The 18,615-nt window shown below is 44.9% G+C and overlaps 1 protein-coding gene across 4 annotated transcripts in view; it reads right to left on the reverse strand.

Annotated features, from left to right (window-relative positions):
• The window catches only part of ARMC8 (armadillo repeat containing 8), a 182,587-nt gene that overhangs the window by 11,679 nt on the left and 152,293 nt on the right, over positions 1-18,615 (reverse strand). For all 4 annotated transcript variants that reach the window (XM_068245238.1, XM_068245236.1, XM_068245237.1 and 1 more), the window contains one exon: positions 11,124-11,219. In XM_068245238.1, coding sequence (XP_068101339.1) covers positions 11,124-11,219 — 96 coding nt within the window. The remainder of the gene's footprint in view (positions 1-11,123; positions 11,220-18,615) is intronic.

Raw genomic sequence — 18,615 nt, forward strand, 5'->3', positions numbered from 1 at the left:
TTTCCCCATGTTCTATGTTGCCATGCAGATTACAGCCCATGTCCACAAAAAAGTTGAATTCCCTCCTGCTCCCCTCAAGCTAACAACGGACCAACCAGTAGAAGTATACAGTATTTCACTAACTAAAGTTTTGGCAGTTTGGCATGGGAAAAAAAGGGGGGAGGGGGGGTAGGGGGTCGTGTTCTAACAGGAGTAAAGGTGGCCATACACTGATAGATTTGCAGCAGATTTGAGCAACAGATAGATTTCTGTCAGATGCCTGTCAGGTCGAATCTGACAGGAATCTGATGTGTGCCACATCAAAACAAAATTTCAAAACAGATTTCCAATAGATTTCAGAATAAAATCTATTGGAAGTCGATTTAAAAGCATTAAGCAGGCCATACACTGGCTCGATTCCCGGCCGTTTCGACAGCAGATTCGATCCTGGGATCGAATCTGCTGCCAATCGTTCGCGGTAAACGCAGCCGCCGATCCGATTTCCTCCCGAAATCGGATCGGTCCGTCGATCGCGCCGTGCGGGAAATTACCCTCGATCGCCCGCGGGTAAAGTGCGCGTCGCTAGCGGCGGCCGATCCGATCAAGTATACATTACCTGAGGCTGGCTCCCGGGCGTCTTCTCCGCGCTGCACCGCTCTGTTCCGGCTCCATCCATCCCGGCGCTTCCTGTGTCACTGCAGTGACCAGGAAGTTCAAATAGAGAGCGCTCTATTTGAACTTCCTGGTCACGGAGTAACACAGGAAGCGCCGGGATGGAGCCGGAACAGAGCCGTGCAATGCGGAGAAGATGCCCGGGAGCCAGCCTCAGGTAATGTATACGGGGGGGACAGGCGGCAGGAGCAGCTCAGCAGATGGTGAATCGGTTTCAGGCTGAAATCGATTCACAATCTGTTTGCAGTTTAGGCAGCCATACGATCCCTCTCTGATCAGATTCGATCAGATAGGGATCTGTCAGCTGGTCGATCTAATGGCACATCGACCAGTGTATGGCCACCTTTATTGAACCATTAAATCCAATGCAACTCTATGGGCTCGATCTGCTGGCAGCAGACCCAGATTTTCCATCCTGTCAGATAGATCAAATCGATCGAAATCAACCACAAATTGATTGATCGATAGAATCGATTTTTGATCCGATTCCATAGAATCGATCGATGGCTGAAATCGACCAGTGTACGGGCCCCTTTAGTTTAAATGTCAACCACCCTCAGAATCTTTTGTATAGGTGGGATATATCAGAGGCAGCATCCAGTCTCCAGGAAGCCAGCAGCAGCCGCGGCCACTCAGAGGTGGTAGCTGCAACATGACCCTTTAAGTTGAGGAAATGCATTTGTAAAAAGGGAGGTAAACAGGGGGAAGAGAGAGTTTGTTTATTGAGACCAATTTTAGTGTTAGGGTGGCAAAACAAATGTTTGTAAAGATTTGTAGACATGGACTATAAAGCAAACCTATCAAAAGATTCTTATAGGCCTGGTGCACACCAGAGGAGTTTTTCTGAGCGTTTTGAGTTTTTAAATCTGCTGCTAATGTTATCCTATGTGTCTGTGCACACTGGAGCAAAGAGGTTTTGTAAAAAACCCCATAGCATTACATTGGGAAGAGCTTTTGAAACCTCTAAAAGCTCTTCCCAATGTAATGCTATGGAGTTTTTTTTACAAAACCTCATTGCTCCAGTGTGCACAGACACATAGATAGGATAACATTAGCAGCAGATTTAAAAACTCAAAACCCTCAGAAAAACTCCTCTGGTGTGCACCTGGCCATACAGGGGAAACTCTCTGACAATTGAAAACCTCTATTTAGGCCTTGTTCCCATCTGGGTGCTTCTGTCCGCTTTTTATCAGCACATCAATGTTACAGATTGATACATGTTGCTGAAAAGCAGACAGAAGCACACAGATGGAAACTAGGCCTAAGAGTTAGGAAGCTACTGAAAACACTGATGGGGATGATGTGGGACCTTTACCACCAAAATCAAAAGGTAATAAATCATTTAAGGAATGATATGAGGCATAGATTACTCATCTATAAAATATTTGTACATCTGTAGTATGTTGTCAGCATACTCTATATGGTGCAGACCTTTCTAAATTTTGGTTAAAGGACTTACGAGCCCAAATAGGTAAAAAAAAGAGAAGTACCTTAATCACTTTTAAATGCACGGAGGACGCCATCCGCGCCCTCCGTGCAGTTCCGCCGGGTCCTCGCAGTGTGATAGCCCCCCATGCCGCTCCCGACCCCATGGACGGGGTCGGGCTCCCCTTCCTCTCCTAAGGTGGCCGCCGGAGCTGGCCGCGGCTGCGCAGTCCGCATACACGTTAGTGCGGCTGCGCAGCTCTAGGGCCTCCCCCCTCGATCCACGCTACTGTGCGTGGATCGGGGGGGGGCCCTAGAGCTGCGCAGCCGCACTAACGTGTATGCGGACTGCGCAGCCGCAGCCAGCTCCGGCGGCCATCTTAGTAGATGAAGGGGAGCCCGACCCCATCCGTGGGGTCGGGAGCGGCACGGGGGGCTATCACACTGTGGGGACCCGGCGGAACTGCACGGAGGGTGCGGATGGAGTCCTCCGTGCATTTAAAAGTGATTAAGGTACTTCTCTTTTTTACCTATTTGGGCTCGTAAGTCCTTCAACCTCCTTGCCGGTTCAATTCCTCCGGCAAGGAGGCAGCGCAGGAGGTTTTTTTTAGTTTTTTTTTAAATCTACATGATAGCCGCTGAGCGGCGGCATCCCCCCACCCACTCCGATCGCCTTCGGCGATCAGAGTATGCAGGAAATCCCGTTGAGAACGGGATTTCCTGCAGGGCTTCCCCGGTCGCCATGGCGACGGGGCGGGATGACGTCACCGACGTCATGGACGTCATAGGGAATCCTGATCCGCCCCTCAACGCTGCCTGGCACTGATTGGCAAGGCAGCGCAGGGGTCTAGGGCGGGGGGGGAGCGGCTCGGCGCGGCGGATTGCGGCGGAGCGGCGGCGATCGGAAGTTACAAGCAGCTAGCAAAGTGCTAGCTGCTTGTAACAAAAAAAAATTATGCAAATCGGCCCAGCGGGGCCTGAGCAATCCTCCTGCGCAGGTTACCCCGAACTGAGTTCGGGATAACCGGCAAGGAGGTTAAAGAAGTGGCAGTTTTGCATTAACCTCCCTGGTGGTATGATTATTTCTGGATTTTAGGGTATAAAGGCGGTGCAATTTTTTCACACGTTTTTAGACCCTAAAAGCAGGAGAAAATTAAACTGCAGAGAGAACTGCAGTAGCCCCTTCATTTACTCACCTCCCCTGGACCTAGCACTGCAATACTACCTTTGTCCATCGGGTGGCGCTGTATCCCTATAGTGAGATAGCCAACTGTCGTCATGATGACAAACACCAATCTCACCAGAGGGATTCAGAGCCTTCAAGGACCGGAAGAAGAATGGCTTCCAGCGTCTGGATCCCGGGGGAGGCGAGTTACAAGCGCCTGCAGCATGCAGGCTCTGCCTATACCTCCCGGCGGCTACCATGAGTCATGCTCGGGGGTTACCGATCTGAGCTGCAGATTTCCGGCCCTAGCCTGACTTGGGGTTACCGCTAACGAGGTTAAAGGACATACGAGATGAAAATAAACTGATGAGATTAACAATTGTATATCCTCTTTCTCCTAAAAATTACTTTTTTTTCAAGCTATCCCACAGTTTAAGTTCTTACTGTGTGCAGAGACAATGACACATTCATTGAAGTATGCCAGAGACCACATCTAACGTCTGGTATACACCATACAATTGCCCATCAGATTGACGAGTTGAATCCATCATTTCCAACAGGTCTGATCAGGTTTCCGATTAATTTTGTACAGAAGTTATCAGAAAATCTATCGAAAACACACTTACAAATTTGATCCGACCTGTTGGAAATGATCGATTCGACACATTGGTCTGATGGGAAATTGCATGGTGTGTACCAAGCTTGAAAACTATTGACCCATTTTATCTCTTTCCTGTTCTCAGAGGCCATGTGCTGCCAGGAAAGTGTTTTATGGTTGTTATTCCTTATCAGGTAGGGTACACTATAGCTCGACCGAATCCCACCCGGACACAAACTGTTACTTGCATACCTGATGTTTAACTCTTTCAGGCATCATGTCACCTTAGATGTCCTTTAACCCCCTTGGCAGGTATGAAAAATACCGCCAGGGGGAAGCGCAGCAGTTTTTTTTTTATTTTTTTTTTTAATCATGTAGCGAGCCGAGGGCTCGCTACATGATAGCCGCTGCTCAGCGGCATCCCCCCGCCCGCTTCGATCGCCTTCGGCGATCACCGATCAGGAAATCCCGTTCAAAGAACGGGATTTCCTGGAGGGCTTCCCCCGTCGCCATGGCGACGGGGCGGGATGACGTCAGCGACGTCGGGATGTCATTGGGAGACCCGATCCACCCCTCGGCGCTGCCTGGCACTGATTGGCCAGGCAGCGCTCGGGGTCTGGGGGGGCGCGCGGCGACGGCGATCGGGGTGCTGGCGCAGCTAGCAAAGTGCTAGCTGCGTCCAGCAAAAAAAAAATTACGTAAATCGGCCCAGCAGGGCCAGAGCGGCACCCTCCGTCGGCTTACCCCGTGTCACACACGGGGTTACCGCCAAGGAGGTTAAGATTGTACATTAGAACAACTGAGTTGATAAAACAATAGCATGCTACTGCATTTAAAGAAATTAGAATATCATCAAAAAGTTATTTCAGTAATTCAATTCAAAAAGTGAAACTCATATACAGTATAATATAGATGTATTACACCCTAAGTGATCTATTTTAAGTGTTTTTTTTTTTATTTTCATTTTGCCAATTATGGTTTAATAGTAATGAAACCCCCATATTCAGTATCTCAAACAAAATATAATTATTACATGAGACCAATCAAAAAAAGATTTTAATACAGAAATGTTGGCTTACTGAAAAGTATGTCCATGTACGCACTTTTGCATGAATTACTGCTTCAATGATGTTTGGTATAGGGGCAGTCAGTCTATGGTACTTCTGATGTGTTATGGAAGCCCAGGATGCTTTGATAGCAGCCTTCAGGTTGTTTGCATTTTTGAGTCTGGTGTCTGATAGCAGCCTTCAACTTGTCTGCATATTTGAGTCTGGTGTCTTATCTTCCTCTTGACAATACCGCATAGATTTTCTATGGCATTTAGGTCAGGTGAGTTTCCTGGCCAATCAAGCCCAGTGATGATACCATAGTCATTATACCAGGTATTGGCCCTTTTTTTTAGTGCAGGCAAGTGCCAAGTCCTTCTGGAAAATGAAATCAGCATCTCCATAAAGCTTGTCAGCAGAGAAGAGCATGAAGTGCTCTAAAATTCCCTGGTAGACAACTGTGCTGACTTTGGATTTGATAAAACAGAGGACCAACACGAGCAGATGACATGGTTTCCCAAATCATCACGCACTGTGGAAACGTCACACTGGACCTCGGGCAACTTGTATTTTGTGCCTCTCCACTCTAGCAAAATTTCCTGAAAAGAGGGCTTTGGCCAACCGAGCAACAGTCAAGTTTTCTACTTAGCCCAGGTATGACACCTCACCTGGTCTCTGGTCAAAAATGGCATGACAAGGATTGCAGCAGTTGTACCCCATGTCCCGAATATGTCTATGTGTGGTGGCTCTTCAAGCACTGACTCAAGCTGCAGTCTACTACTTGTGAATGTCCTTCAAGTTCCTGGAGGGCTGTGCTTCACAATTCTTTCAAAGCTCCTTGAGCACCTTTTTCTAACACTTTTCTTTTCCTTCAACTCAAGCTTCCATAAATGCTTACATGGCACTTCGCCACCCGATCGCTTAGGTGCAAGGTGAGCCGAATGACGGCTCAACCTGCTACCAGTGAAATTCCAGGAGGCGTTAAAGGGACTCTGAGCGGTGCAGAAACTATGGAAAGATGCATACCATTTTGAAGCTCTCTTTCTCCTCTTTCCAACTAAATATAAACCGCCACCCTACGCCTTTTAGTTTTCGCTATTTTCGCGATCGAAATCGCGGCGGCCACAATTGTATTACACAGGATGACTTTTCCCTAAAGTCGGCAGCTCCATTCAGCTGGACAAAGTCGTCCTGTGTAATACAAGCAACTATGGAAAGATGCATACCTTTTTTAAAGTTCTCTTTCTCCTCTTTCCAACGATACATAAACCGCCACCCTACGCCCTTTAGTTTTTGATATTTTCGCGATCGAAATTGCGGCGGCCGCAATATTGATCGCGAAAATAGTGAAAACTAAAAGGCGTAGGGTGGCGGTTTATATATCATTGGAAAGAGGAGAAAGAGAGCTTCAAAATGGTATGCATCTTTCCATAGTTTCTGCACTGCTCGGAGTCCCTTTAATGACTATTTCCCTTCCGAGTCGCAGCAACTCCGAGGGTGAAGTAATTCGGGCTCCAGCAATCTCCAGAACCCCTAATTACCGCTGCACAGGCCTCACACTATTGCATGTAATTAATCTATATGATTTATGAGATTCACTTTCTGAATTGAATTACTGAAATAAATTAACTTTTCAATGTTATTCTAATTTATTGATGCTACAGCGTGTAATATGCTGGCACGTCCTGATGCGACACTGCTGTGGTCATGGAGACCCAAAGCTGGAAGCGGCGATTAGGTGAGTTAACTCTCTTCTTACTGTCCCCAACCCTGCAGGGAGGGGGAGGGAGATTAAAAGAACTGAAAGAAATGCAGCCCGTGGTCTGCAGCCGCCAACCCGGGCCACTTAAACTTTGCCCAGGCCTGCACCAGTATATAAAAAATATGCAGTAATATGAAAAAACAAGCTGTAACCTTAAGAATTATTGAATAACTGCAGCATCTTCAAATGACTTAAAGCAACATTAAAAACTGCACTGGTTGGAATCCATTGATTGCTTTATATTCTTTGGGGGTCATTTTCAAGCTGATCACATGAAAATCTAGATGTGTGCTACCATCAAAAAAGCCTCTTATTCTCTGGGAGTTGCTAGTTTTAACCTGCTGGGCGTTCTGATTCCCGCGGCCGTGGGAGGGTTTTTTTCGCCTGATTTTTGGTTTTTTTTATCATGTAGCTAGCCTAGCGCTAGCTACATGATTCTCCCCTTCCTGCTCCCTCCCTCCCACCCTTCCGATCGCCGCCGGCGATCACGCCCATAAGGAAATCCCGTTCTGAATGGGATTTCCTTTAGGGCTTCCCCCGACGCCATGGCGATGAACAGAGTGACGTCATCGACGTCGTGACGTCACAGGGACTCCCGATCCACCTCAAAGCGCAGCCTGGTTGACGATTGGCCCTGCTGTGCACGGGGTTTGCGGGGCGCCCTCTTTCGCTTCGGCTAGCGGCGGCAAGCGAAGCAAACACACAGCTTGCAAAGTGCTAGCTGCGTGTTTGAAAAAAAAAATCAAAATCGGCCCACCAGTGCCTGAGCGGTGCCCTCTAGCGTCTCTGGACGAGCTCAGCTCATCCAGAACGCTAGGGAGGTTAAACTAAGATTGAGTAGAATGAAAAAAGAGCGGGAGCTAGTTTGTGAGTTATAAGAAAATGCTGTCCATTCAATGCATGCAGTAAATTAGTGACTTTCGGATAATGAGCAATTAGAAATTTAGAAGGGCCCTTCGTGCCCTCAGTGTTGCATCCAAGTCATATTTAGTCAATAAACAGCCAGGAAATAGAACCAGATCATGTGTTGTTACGATGTCTTCCTTCATGTAATACAGCAGATTTGGTGTTACAGGGTCTTCCTTCTTGTAATATAGCAGATGTGGTGTTACAGGTCTTCCTTCTTGTAATATAGCAGATTTGGTGTTACAGGGTCTTCCTTCTTGTAATATAGCAGATTTGGTGTTACGGTGTCTTCCTTCTTGTAATATAGCAGATGTGGTGTTACGGTGTCTTCCTTCTTGTAATATAGCAGATGTGGTGTTACAGGGTCTTCCTTCTTGTAATATAGCAGATTTGGTGTTACGGTGTCTTCCTTCTTGTAATATAGCAGATGTGGTGTTACAGGGTCTTCCTTCTTGTAATATAGCAGATTTGGTGTTACGGTGTCTTCCTTCTTGTAATATAGCAGATGTGGTGTTACAGGGTCTTCCTTCTTGTAATATACCAGATTTGGTGTTACGGTGTCTTCCTTCTTGTAATATAGCAGATGTGGTGTTACAGGGTCTTCCTTCTTGTAATATAGCAGATTTGGTGTTACAGGTCTTCCTACTTGTAATATAACAGATTTGCTGTTACAGTGTCTTCCTTCATGTAATACAGCAGATTTGGTGTTATGGTGTCTTCCTTCTTGTAATATAGCAGATGTGGTGTTACAGGGTCTTCCTTCTTGTAATATAGCAGATGTGGTGTTACAGGGTCTTCCTTCTTGTAATATAGCAGATTTGGTGTTACAGGGTCTTCCTTCTTGTAATATAGCAGATTTGGTGTTAGTGTCTTCCTTCTTGTAATATAACAGATTTGCTGTTACAGTGTCTTCCTTCTTGTAATATAGCAGATTTGGTGTTACAGGTCTTCCAGCTTGTAATATAGCAGATTTGGTGTTACAGGGTCTTCCTTTTTCCATTCTTAGTAGTTTGGGTCACCCTGAGCTGCTTGGTTACTCTGTTGTACTCGTCCAAGCCCTATCTCATACAGCCTTATCAATCCCTGCCATGTACTGATGAGGACCAAAAGTCCGAAACAGGCTGTCTACATGTGGGTTTGATATGGCTGTGTAAAACTTAAAGCTATAGGCTTGCTATAAACCAGCGGATCTGGATGCTTGCTTGGCTTAACAAGGGCAAAAAGGGATAATTTGCATATTTAGTAGGTGTGCATTGTGGGTAACCACAAATGTTCATTTATAACTGAATTATTGCAAATTTCCTTCTGTTTTAAGAAGGCAATTACACCAAGCTTTGCTTTTTTAGTAGGAGGGCTTTTTGGTTCCTTTTATCCCCCTATACATTCTTAGTAGTTTGGGTCACCCTGAGCTGCTTGGTTACTTTTTTGTAATATAGCAGATTTGGTGTTACATGGTCTTCCTTCTTGTAATATAGCAGATTTGGTGTTACGGTGTCTTCCTTCTTGTAATATAGCAGATGTGGTGTTACGGTGTCTTCCTTCTTGTAATATAGCAGATTTGGTGTTACAGGGTCTTCCTTCTTGTAATATAGCAGATGTGGTGTTACGGTGTCTTCCTTCTTGTAATATAGCAGATTTGGTGTTACAGTGTCTTCCTTCTTGTAATATAGCAGATTTGGTGTTACAGCGTCTTCCTTCTTGTAATATAGCAGATTTGGTATTACAGTCTTCCATCTTGTAATATAGCAGATTTGGTGTTACAGGGTCTTTCTTCTTGTAATATAGCAGATTTGGTGTTACAGCGTCTTCCCTTTTTGTAATATAGCAGATTTGGTGTTACAGGGTCTTTCTTCTTGTAATACAGCAGATTTGGTGTTACAGCGTCTTTCTTCTTGTAATATAGCAGATTTGGTGTTATGGTGTCTTCCTTCTTGTAATATAGCAGATTTGGTGTTACAGTGTCTTCCTTCTTGTAATATAGCAGATTTGGTGTTATGGTGTCTTCCTTCTTGTAATATAGCAGATTTGGTGTTATGGTGTCTTCCTTCTTGTAATATAGCAGATTTGGTGTTATGGTGTCTTCCTTCTTGTAATATAGCAGATTTGGTGTTATGGTGTCTTCCTTCTTGTAATATAGCAGATGTGGTGTTACAGGGTCTTCCCTTTTTGTAATATAGCAGATTTGGTGTTACAGGGTCTTCCTTCTTGTAATATAGCAGATTTGGTGTTACAGGGTCTTCCTTCTTGTAATATAGCAGATTTGGTGTTACAGGGTCTTCCTTCTTGTAATATAGCAGATTTGGTGTTACGGTGTCTTCCTTCTTGTAATATAGCAAATTTGGTGTTACAGGGTCTTCCTTCTTGTAATATAGCAGATTTTGTGGTTTTGGTGTCTTCCTTCTTGTAATATAGCAGATTTGGTGTTATGGTGTCTTCCTTCTTGTAATATAGCAGATTTGGTGTTACAGGGTCTTCCTTCTTGTAATATAGCAGATTTGGTGTTATGGTGTCTTCCTTCTTGTAATATAGCAGATTTGGTGTTATGGTGTCTTCCTTCTTGTAATATAGCAGATTTGGTGTTATGGTGTCTTCCTTCTTGTAATATAGCAGATTTTGGTATTACAGGGCCTTCCTTCTTATAATATAGCAGTTTTTAGTGTTATGGTGTCTTCCTTCTTGTAATATAGCAGATGTGGTGTTACAGGGTCTTTCTTCTTGTAATACAGCAGATTTGGTGTTACAGGGTCTTCCTTCTTGTAATATAGCAGATTTGGTGTTACAGTCTTCCATCTTGTAATATAGCAGATTTGGTGTTACAGGGTCTTCCTTCTTGTAATATAGCAGATTTGGTGTTACAGCGTCTTCCTTCTTGTAATATAGCAGATTTGGTGTTACAGTCTTCCATCTTGTAGTATAGCAGATTTGGTGTTACAGGGTCTTCCTTCTTGTAATATATCCGATTTGGTGTTACGGTGTCTTCCTTCTTGTAATATAGCAGATTACAAACAATATCTGGGCCTGCATTTCCCTAGAAGTTAATTATTTTAAGATGCTTTTAAATACCTAAAGTGTTTTTAAGAATACCTCAAATAGTGTTTTTACTATCTCAGGCAAGGTGTATTCATAACGGTAAATGATTCAATCACATAAATATATTATAATTAGGAAAAATCAAATCAAATTAACGCAAGACCAAAAGAAGCTATTACTGGAAATGATACCCCTGTGTCCCCACACGATTGCTGGGATAATGTCTGTTAACGAGCATCAGGAAAGTGAAGTTACATTAGAGCATGAGGAAACCACACTTAGAAGCTGATATAATACATTCATCGTGAGGGACTTAGTCCTAGAGCAAATCAATAAGGAATAAAATGTGTTATGCATATGTGTGCATCTTACTTGTGCTATTAAAATATTCATTACCTACTGTACTACTAGGCTGTTGTTAACCCCTGCTACGGAGATTAAAGAAGCTTGTCATTCATTGCAGCATATTGAGTTTCATGCTCCTCAAAGGTCAGTCCAGTGTAGTAGGGTGATGCTGGCAGTGAACCAGTGATATCATACCTGTTCCTTGACCTCTATGTTATGCTCCCCTTCAAGAATGAAGGTCACGGCTTGCATGATCTGCTTCCCATGTGTGCTCATTATCTGGTCTATGTGCTTTATGTGCACATCGAGGACAAAGAAAAGAAGAATAACGTTATCAATGAAACAAGCCCATAGGCAGGATATAAGAGGTACATTGTGTGAAAAAAGAATTCATTTTCGGATTGTTATAACATACATAATATATGCAAAACAAGAAGAAAGAAATATAAATCTTTTATAAAATAACGAGATTTCATTATGTAGTCAGTTAACTATATACTGTAAGCAGATGCCGCAAGCCCATCCACACAATGTTCAGCACACAGGACATTCATTTTTCTAACAGCTAATATTTTAATGAAAGCAGCTTCAATGAAATCAATCTGCTGGAAAAAAACAAAAAACTATTGTGTATCTGATCAGCATCATTAAAACAGAATGGTTATGTACCTTAGTATGCCTATATACAGGGGTGCCGAAGGCAAAGGCAGCCCAAACCTTTGCCTAGAGCGCCGTTCACTGTCAGGGCGCGGTGGCCGCTGGATCTTGTAGTGCGCCTGACACGCACCCACTAATATGTTGACACCCATTAGTTTAAAGCTCCGTTATATCGGCTCCTTCTCCCCGCCTCCACCAATAGATACAGAGCAAATTTGCTCTGCCCCTCCTACCCCTTCCCTCTGGGCCAATGGAAAACCATGCAATGTTGCTCCGCCCCCACCATACGGAAGATCGAGGTACCTTGAAAAGTTCTGAGAGAAGGAGGTTACCATTACCAACAGATCTGCCGTCCAGCCTGCCCTGGAGAGAAGGAATCAGGTGCAGGCTCTCCTAAGGTACAGGCTGCAGGATAAGCAATGGGGAGACAGAAGCAGCAGCAGCTGTATAAATCAGAGTCTGAGTAAATAACACACGTGCACTACTGAAGTACTTATGCTGTTCCCAGCTCCAGTCTGAGGCTGTCTCCCCTCTGATGTTCCTCCCTGTCACCACCTACCCATTCCACTGCTCTCACAGACAGCAGTGTGGCTCTGCTGATGATACGGCTCTGCCTTCTATCTCCCTAGCTGTCCAGCCTGCAGGAACGTTTGGGCACATTCGTGTGTCTCAAGATGCACCCTGCTATACAGTTGCTGCTACTGAGGTATTGGGGATTGTAGGGCAGAGCATGCAAAGCTCTGGCTTTTTATATGTATATGATTTTTTATATGTATTTTATTTATGTGAATGTGAATTAACTGGTGGGGCTAAACCATAATTCCCTCTGACCCCCTTCCCCAGCAGTGGTTGTCATGTTGCCCCAGTTTACCCCTCCCTCCCTGATCCACAAGTTAAAATATTGAAGTACCCCACTGAGACACCTGACAAATGAATGAAGCCCAGGGTGGGCAAGATAACGGCCTCCTGAGTGTGCTGGTATGGCTTGTTGTTGTCGGGGTACCCTGTCCCTCCTCAGTGTCACTGCATGACAGACCTGTGCAGGTGCAGTTATGCACTGTGTGAACACAGCAAAAGCAAGCGCTTGTTCATGGGTGCTTTCTGCAGAGATGCTGTCTGAAACTCGAGTACATTTGAAATAGGCGCCAGTAGACTTGGGCGCAGAATACAGGCGGTATACAGCTGATTCTGCGTCTGCACAAGTCCGGCCGATTTAAATACTATTCCCCCTCCAGGCCGCCATGGATAGTGGGGGAATGAAATAATTCGGCTTCCAGCGATTGCTGGAGGGCGAATTATTGTGTTTTTTAAGCAACCTCGGCTCCATCTTCTGACGGCGCCGACGTTACTCACTGAGCGCTGCAATAGGAGTGATTCCTATTGTAGTCTATGGAGGCGCCGGCTGCACCCAAATCTAGCAGCGCTGAAAAGCACTGCTCAGCTGAAACTCATGCCTGCGCAGTTCACCGTCTGCCGCTCTGAGGAACTTCCCGGCTGTCTGCCCCTGTTCATGGCTCTGACAGAAAACAACTGAATGGAAGCTGATCGAGTGTGGCATGTCCCATTCACTCCACGCTCCTTGAGAGTCAGCACTCCAGCATGGTTGTGTACTGCAGCTGCAACTGGGAGCGTTCTGGCAATGCATACTTCAATAGCATCACTGAACGCTTCCAGCAGCGACTGTTGTGCACAGGCGGGTGGAAGAGCTCAAATACAGGGAGAGTGGAGTGGACAGGGCATTCTACGCTCACTCACCTTCAGTCAGAGCCATGAATGGGAGGGGAGAGGGGGGGGGGGGGGGTAAAACAGTGCAGGACGTGAGCCCTTTCAAACTGAGGGACCTTTTAGTATTTGCACCCCAGGACACACATTGGCAAAGATGGGGCTACTGTGCACTTTGGGAAAGTTCAAGTGGTGTCCTTAACTCCTTTTTTGCCAATGTATTTACTGACAGTTATCATGATGTGCATGACATCCTTTTTTGATCTGTGGGGGGCAAGTTGTCTGCATATTATCTATGGGGCAAGGCATAATTTATGCATTTGATCTGTGGAGGACCGCCTGCAACTAGTACAGAATGTTGCTGCCAGATTACTAACAAACCAGCCTCGTCACATTACACCGTTTCATCACTCACTGCACTGGCTACCTGTAAAATGGAGAATGTTCCATTTAAACATTTAAATCCCTACACAATTTTGGCCCTGGATGCATGAAGGACTTGCTGAAACTGCTTCACACCTCTCCTCAGATGAGCAGGTTACATAAACCAATTCCCAGAGTGCACCTCCAAAACCTTTGGAGACAGAGCTTTCTGTCATGCTGCCCCTACTCTTTGAAACTCCCTACCATACCCAGTAAACACAGCCCCATCCCTGGAGCTATTCAAATCCAAAATGAAAAGCCACCTGTTTAGCCTGACATTTGCAAACTTATAGAATTCTTCATCTGTACCACAATTTACCAATCATCCAATTACTGGTCTGAGCCATGCTTCTGCGCTTTGAGCCCTACGGGAGAAAGACGCTTTACAAATGCTATTTGTTGTTGTAGTTATCTGCATTTGATCTGTGAGGGGCATATTATCTGCATTTCACGTGTGTGTGTGAGCATGTATGTAGGGGGTGGCACCATAGATTGTCACCCAATGGGGTGGGGGGGGGGGGGGGGCACAGGTTTTCTTGCCTGGAGTAACAAAAAGGCTAGAAGCGCCCCTGCCTATATATGACCTTGGTCATTCTGAAACAATGTTTCTAGAAGCAGAGCGACTTTTCAGAAAAACTGTGATTGCAGTACCAGAGAGGAGAAATATTCCCTACTGGAAAAGTTACACGATGACTTTCCCGGATTTTAGGGTCTAAAAGCAGTGCAATTTTTTGCAGGCTTTTAGACCCCAAAACCTGGAAGAAAAAAAAACACAGCAGAGAGATCTGCAGAAGCCCAGCACTCACTCACCTCCCTGGGATCCAGCGCTGCAGTTCTCCCTCCGTCCTCCAGGTGGCGCTGTAACCCTGTAATGAGATCGCCATCTGTCGTCATCGCGACAAAGGGCGATCTCACCCGAGGGATGCAGAGACTCACAGGACAGGAAGGAGAATGGCTGCTGGCATCTGGATCCCCACGGGACATGAGTGAGAATGCCTGCTGTGTGCTATGCTCTGCACAGTCCTGCTGGCGGCTAGCATGAGTCACTCTTGGGAGTTACCGCTCCTGGCTTGTTTTTTCCACCCCAAGCCTGACTCGTGATAACCGCCAAGAAGGTTAAGGCACTAAGACACGTTCGGGGGAAAAGTTCATGTTTGGTAAAATTTCTCATGCAGTATTTTAGACTTTTTTAACCCAAATTCACTACAATTTTCAAACATGTTGTAATAGCTTACCAACAAACTGCACAACAATTCACTAAGATTTTTACCTCATGCAGTATTTAACTCAGTATTTTAAAGTAAACCAGTAAGGAAAAAAGTGCCCCTTGGGCTGGGAAGCCTCTGGATCCTAATGATGCTTCCCCCGTACTCCTTTGCAGCCACGATCCAGCGCTGGCACCCCGGAATATCCGCCAACAAGCTTGTCAGCGAATGCACGCAGTAGTGGCTCAAGCACCCAGTGATATTTACCTCTGAGACCCAGCGCAGGTGCAGTACCAGCTTCCCCTCTGGCTCCTGCAGAAACAGCTGAGCCTGATTGTGTCCATTATAGAGCGAAACCCATTGGGCTCGGCTATATCTGCCGGAGCCCGAGGTGAAGGTGGTACTGCGCCGAAGCTGGATCTCAGAAGTAAATATTGCTGTCTGCTGCTGTTTGAGGGAGCCAGCGCTGGATCAGCGCAGCAGAGGAAGACGAAGGAAGCCTCCTTAGGATTCAGAGGCTTCCCCCTCCCAAGGTAAGTACCCCCAGAGGCACTTTTCTTTATTACAGGCTTCCTTTAAGGGATCGTGCTGTATTTCAATTGTTACTTGATTACTGCAGTGCACGGAAAAAATGGATAATGTGTTCTATATGGCGGCTCCTTTTGCTATTGGTTTTTCTTCTAATTGGCACTGTGATTGGCCCGAGGAAGTGGGCTGAGACCCGCAAAACGCGTTACCTGTGCTAAATAAAATTCTTTGTTTGTACAAGAATTTCGTTATTGAGGTAAGTCGCCTCACCTTTTTCGATATTAAAGTAGTTTCAGGCTAGTTACACACCAGGACGTTGCGTTTAGGGCAAGTTATAGGGCACATAACGTGCCCCTAACGCAACGCCTGGTGCTCTCTGGTGTGGACGTCGGAGTGAGCCGCGTTGTGCAGCTCACTCTGGCATCCGTGATGCGTACTCTTGGACGCATGCGGCATTACGTGGTCCCGCCCAGGCCAATCGCCGCACAGAGCGGCCGCTCCAGGAAGTAAACACTGCACGTCACTGAGTGCAGTGAATATTAATTAGCCATGTGCCCGGCCGCTCTCCCCTCCTCCCCAACATGACTGAGCATGTGCAAACAGTCTAACTCGGCTTAGCTGCGGAGAACGCACAGCATGCAGCACTTTGCTGTGTTACAATGTAACGCAACGTGGGCAGTGTGAACAGCCCACTTGTGTTACATTGCTGTGCGTTGGGGGAGCGTTACAGGCTGCACTAACGTGCGCCTGTAACGTCCCTGTGTGCAAGAACCCTTAATCCATTTTATACATACCATACCCTTTCCCTTTAACTGTTCCATATGGCACATTTTTTTTATCTTACTGACAAGTAAACTGCAAGTTCAAGCTGCATAAAATTAACATTACATTTGTACCAGCTCAAAACTATGAGTATCTTATTAACTTTTTTTTTAAATTACCTACGAATACTATTGTGAAATAATGGAAATATGTTTATATTGTTAACCTTCTTATTTTCCTGAATAGTTTATTCGTTTTTACCTATACTTTGCTTGGTTTCCTCCCATAACCTTACCGAATGGATGTCTGCTATTTATCCAGCTCAAGGCTGGAGATAAATACCGAACATCTCACTTTGTTTTACTGAATACTTTAATCTTTGTGAATTTACATTTATTGAGGTATTTACTTCACAAGTAGGTAATTTACCTCACTAGTCGGTAATGAACGTTTTCCATGCATTAACAGCCTTAGTGAATTGACAACGAGATAAACAGAGGAACACCAAGAGCCCCAATAGTGTAGTATGTATTGACAAAGGGGGTAATGACAAAGAGTAATAGTTGTTATACTCACAAACATGGGTCACCAATAGGCAACCACTGTAAAGGCAGGTGGGGAGATTATCCTGACCCCACTCAGGAATAAGAAGTCGCTCTCTGTAGATAGTAGAAAGGGTCGCAACCCTCCACCAAGGGTGGATACAATATTATATAAGAGAGAACAGAGGCACCAAAAGGATAAAAGGGGTTTTAAAGGAGCTTAAAAGCCAAAACTTGGTAATTAGAGGAGGTAGTGGTGGACTTACCCCCTCCAAGCAGACACAACACGACTGTACATTCAGTCTATTTATTAACGAACTCAAGATAAAACAAAGCAACGCGTTTCACGGGTCAGCGCCCGCTTCCTCAGGCAATAGAAAAAGGAGTTACAGCATCTAGCAAAACAAACGACACTCAGCGCCTCTGCCTAGTCGTGTTGTGTCTGCTTGGAGGGGGTAAGTCCACCACTGCCTCCTCTAGTTACCAAGTTTTGGCTTTTAAGCTCCTTTAAAACCCCTTTTATCCTTTTGGCGCCTCTGTTCTCTCTTATATAATATTAGTAAATTAACATTTCACAAAATGTTTGGTAAAATCAGCTGTCTTCTGCTTTACCGAATGTGGTAAGGCATTGTGAATTGAAACCTTTGTGTCTTTCATTTTTTTTTTCTTTTACAATTAAACTTGTTTGCAACTGCCTTCCCCTGCTTGTTTTAGTTCTTCCACTGGTCTGTACTATATTCATAGTATTTGCTCCCGAAGGCATAAGGGGTGGGGTTTGAGCCGAATTGACTTGCAGTGGGTAAAAAGCATACCTGCGCCCATGTGCAGCAGACAGAACAACTATGTACGTATGTTTGATCCTAGCAGCGGCACGGATTCAGTAGATTACACAAGAGAAAGACTACACAAATTGGATTGGAGTGGATTATCTGATTTAGCACAGTTGCTGTTTCCTGACTATCGTTTAGCAGTAGACTAGCAGACTTTACTTGTTCTATGAAATGTATATTAGCTCAGATGAAAATTAGCATGGCTCATATAAATACACTAGAACCAATAGCTGTAAACAACTCTGCGCAGCACTTCCAAGTGACAGCAGGTGAAATATATGTTGTTGTTCAGTTGCTATTCAGTCGTGTCCAACTATAACTGACCCCATATATACCTTTATGCAATTAACATTTTACCAATGACGTAATGCATTGATTCTTGCATTCTATAGCAGGTTGGACAATCACAGATATATGACTGGTTGCTATGCTGTATATTCATCTATGGTTCTTTATACATTTACTAGGTAATCAAATAGTCCTGATATAAAGGAGCTCACAATAATGCTGTGTCCCTTCCACAGTTATAGGCTAATTTTCTTACCACAGTATAGGATGAAATTGATATGCAGCAAAATTCATTTACCAGTTTGTTTTGGGATATCAGAAGGAACCTTGAGTGCCTGGGGGGAATCCATGCAAACACAAGTAGAACATACAAACTCTATGAACATAGTATTCTGGCTGGGGATTGAACCTGGTAATTTCATGCTCCAAGGAAAATAAGTTTCCCTTTTTTTTTTTACTTATATTTCACTTCAGATCAGAGCATATTCTGCTTTACTTCCTGCTTCTGGATTTTAGGGCCTTGTTAGTCAAAGGCCTATAAAAGAACCCAGGTGGTCCATTTACAGTATAATGCTGGGAATACACGGCTCGATTTTGCAGCTCGATTCTCCCGCCCGATCGATTCCCCGCTCGATTCTGCAGGCAATTCTCTCATCTCCCGCTCGTTTTTTCTTATCTTTTTCCATTGTGTTCAATGCGGAATCAAGCGGCGAAACGATCAGGCCGGACA

This window comes from Hyperolius riggenbachi, chromosome 7, assembly GCF_040937935.1.
Source record: "Hyperolius riggenbachi isolate aHypRig1 chromosome 7, aHypRig1.pri, whole genome shotgun sequence".
NCBI classification, from domain to species: Eukaryota; Metazoa; Chordata; class Amphibia; order Anura; family Hyperoliidae; genus Hyperolius; species Hyperolius riggenbachi.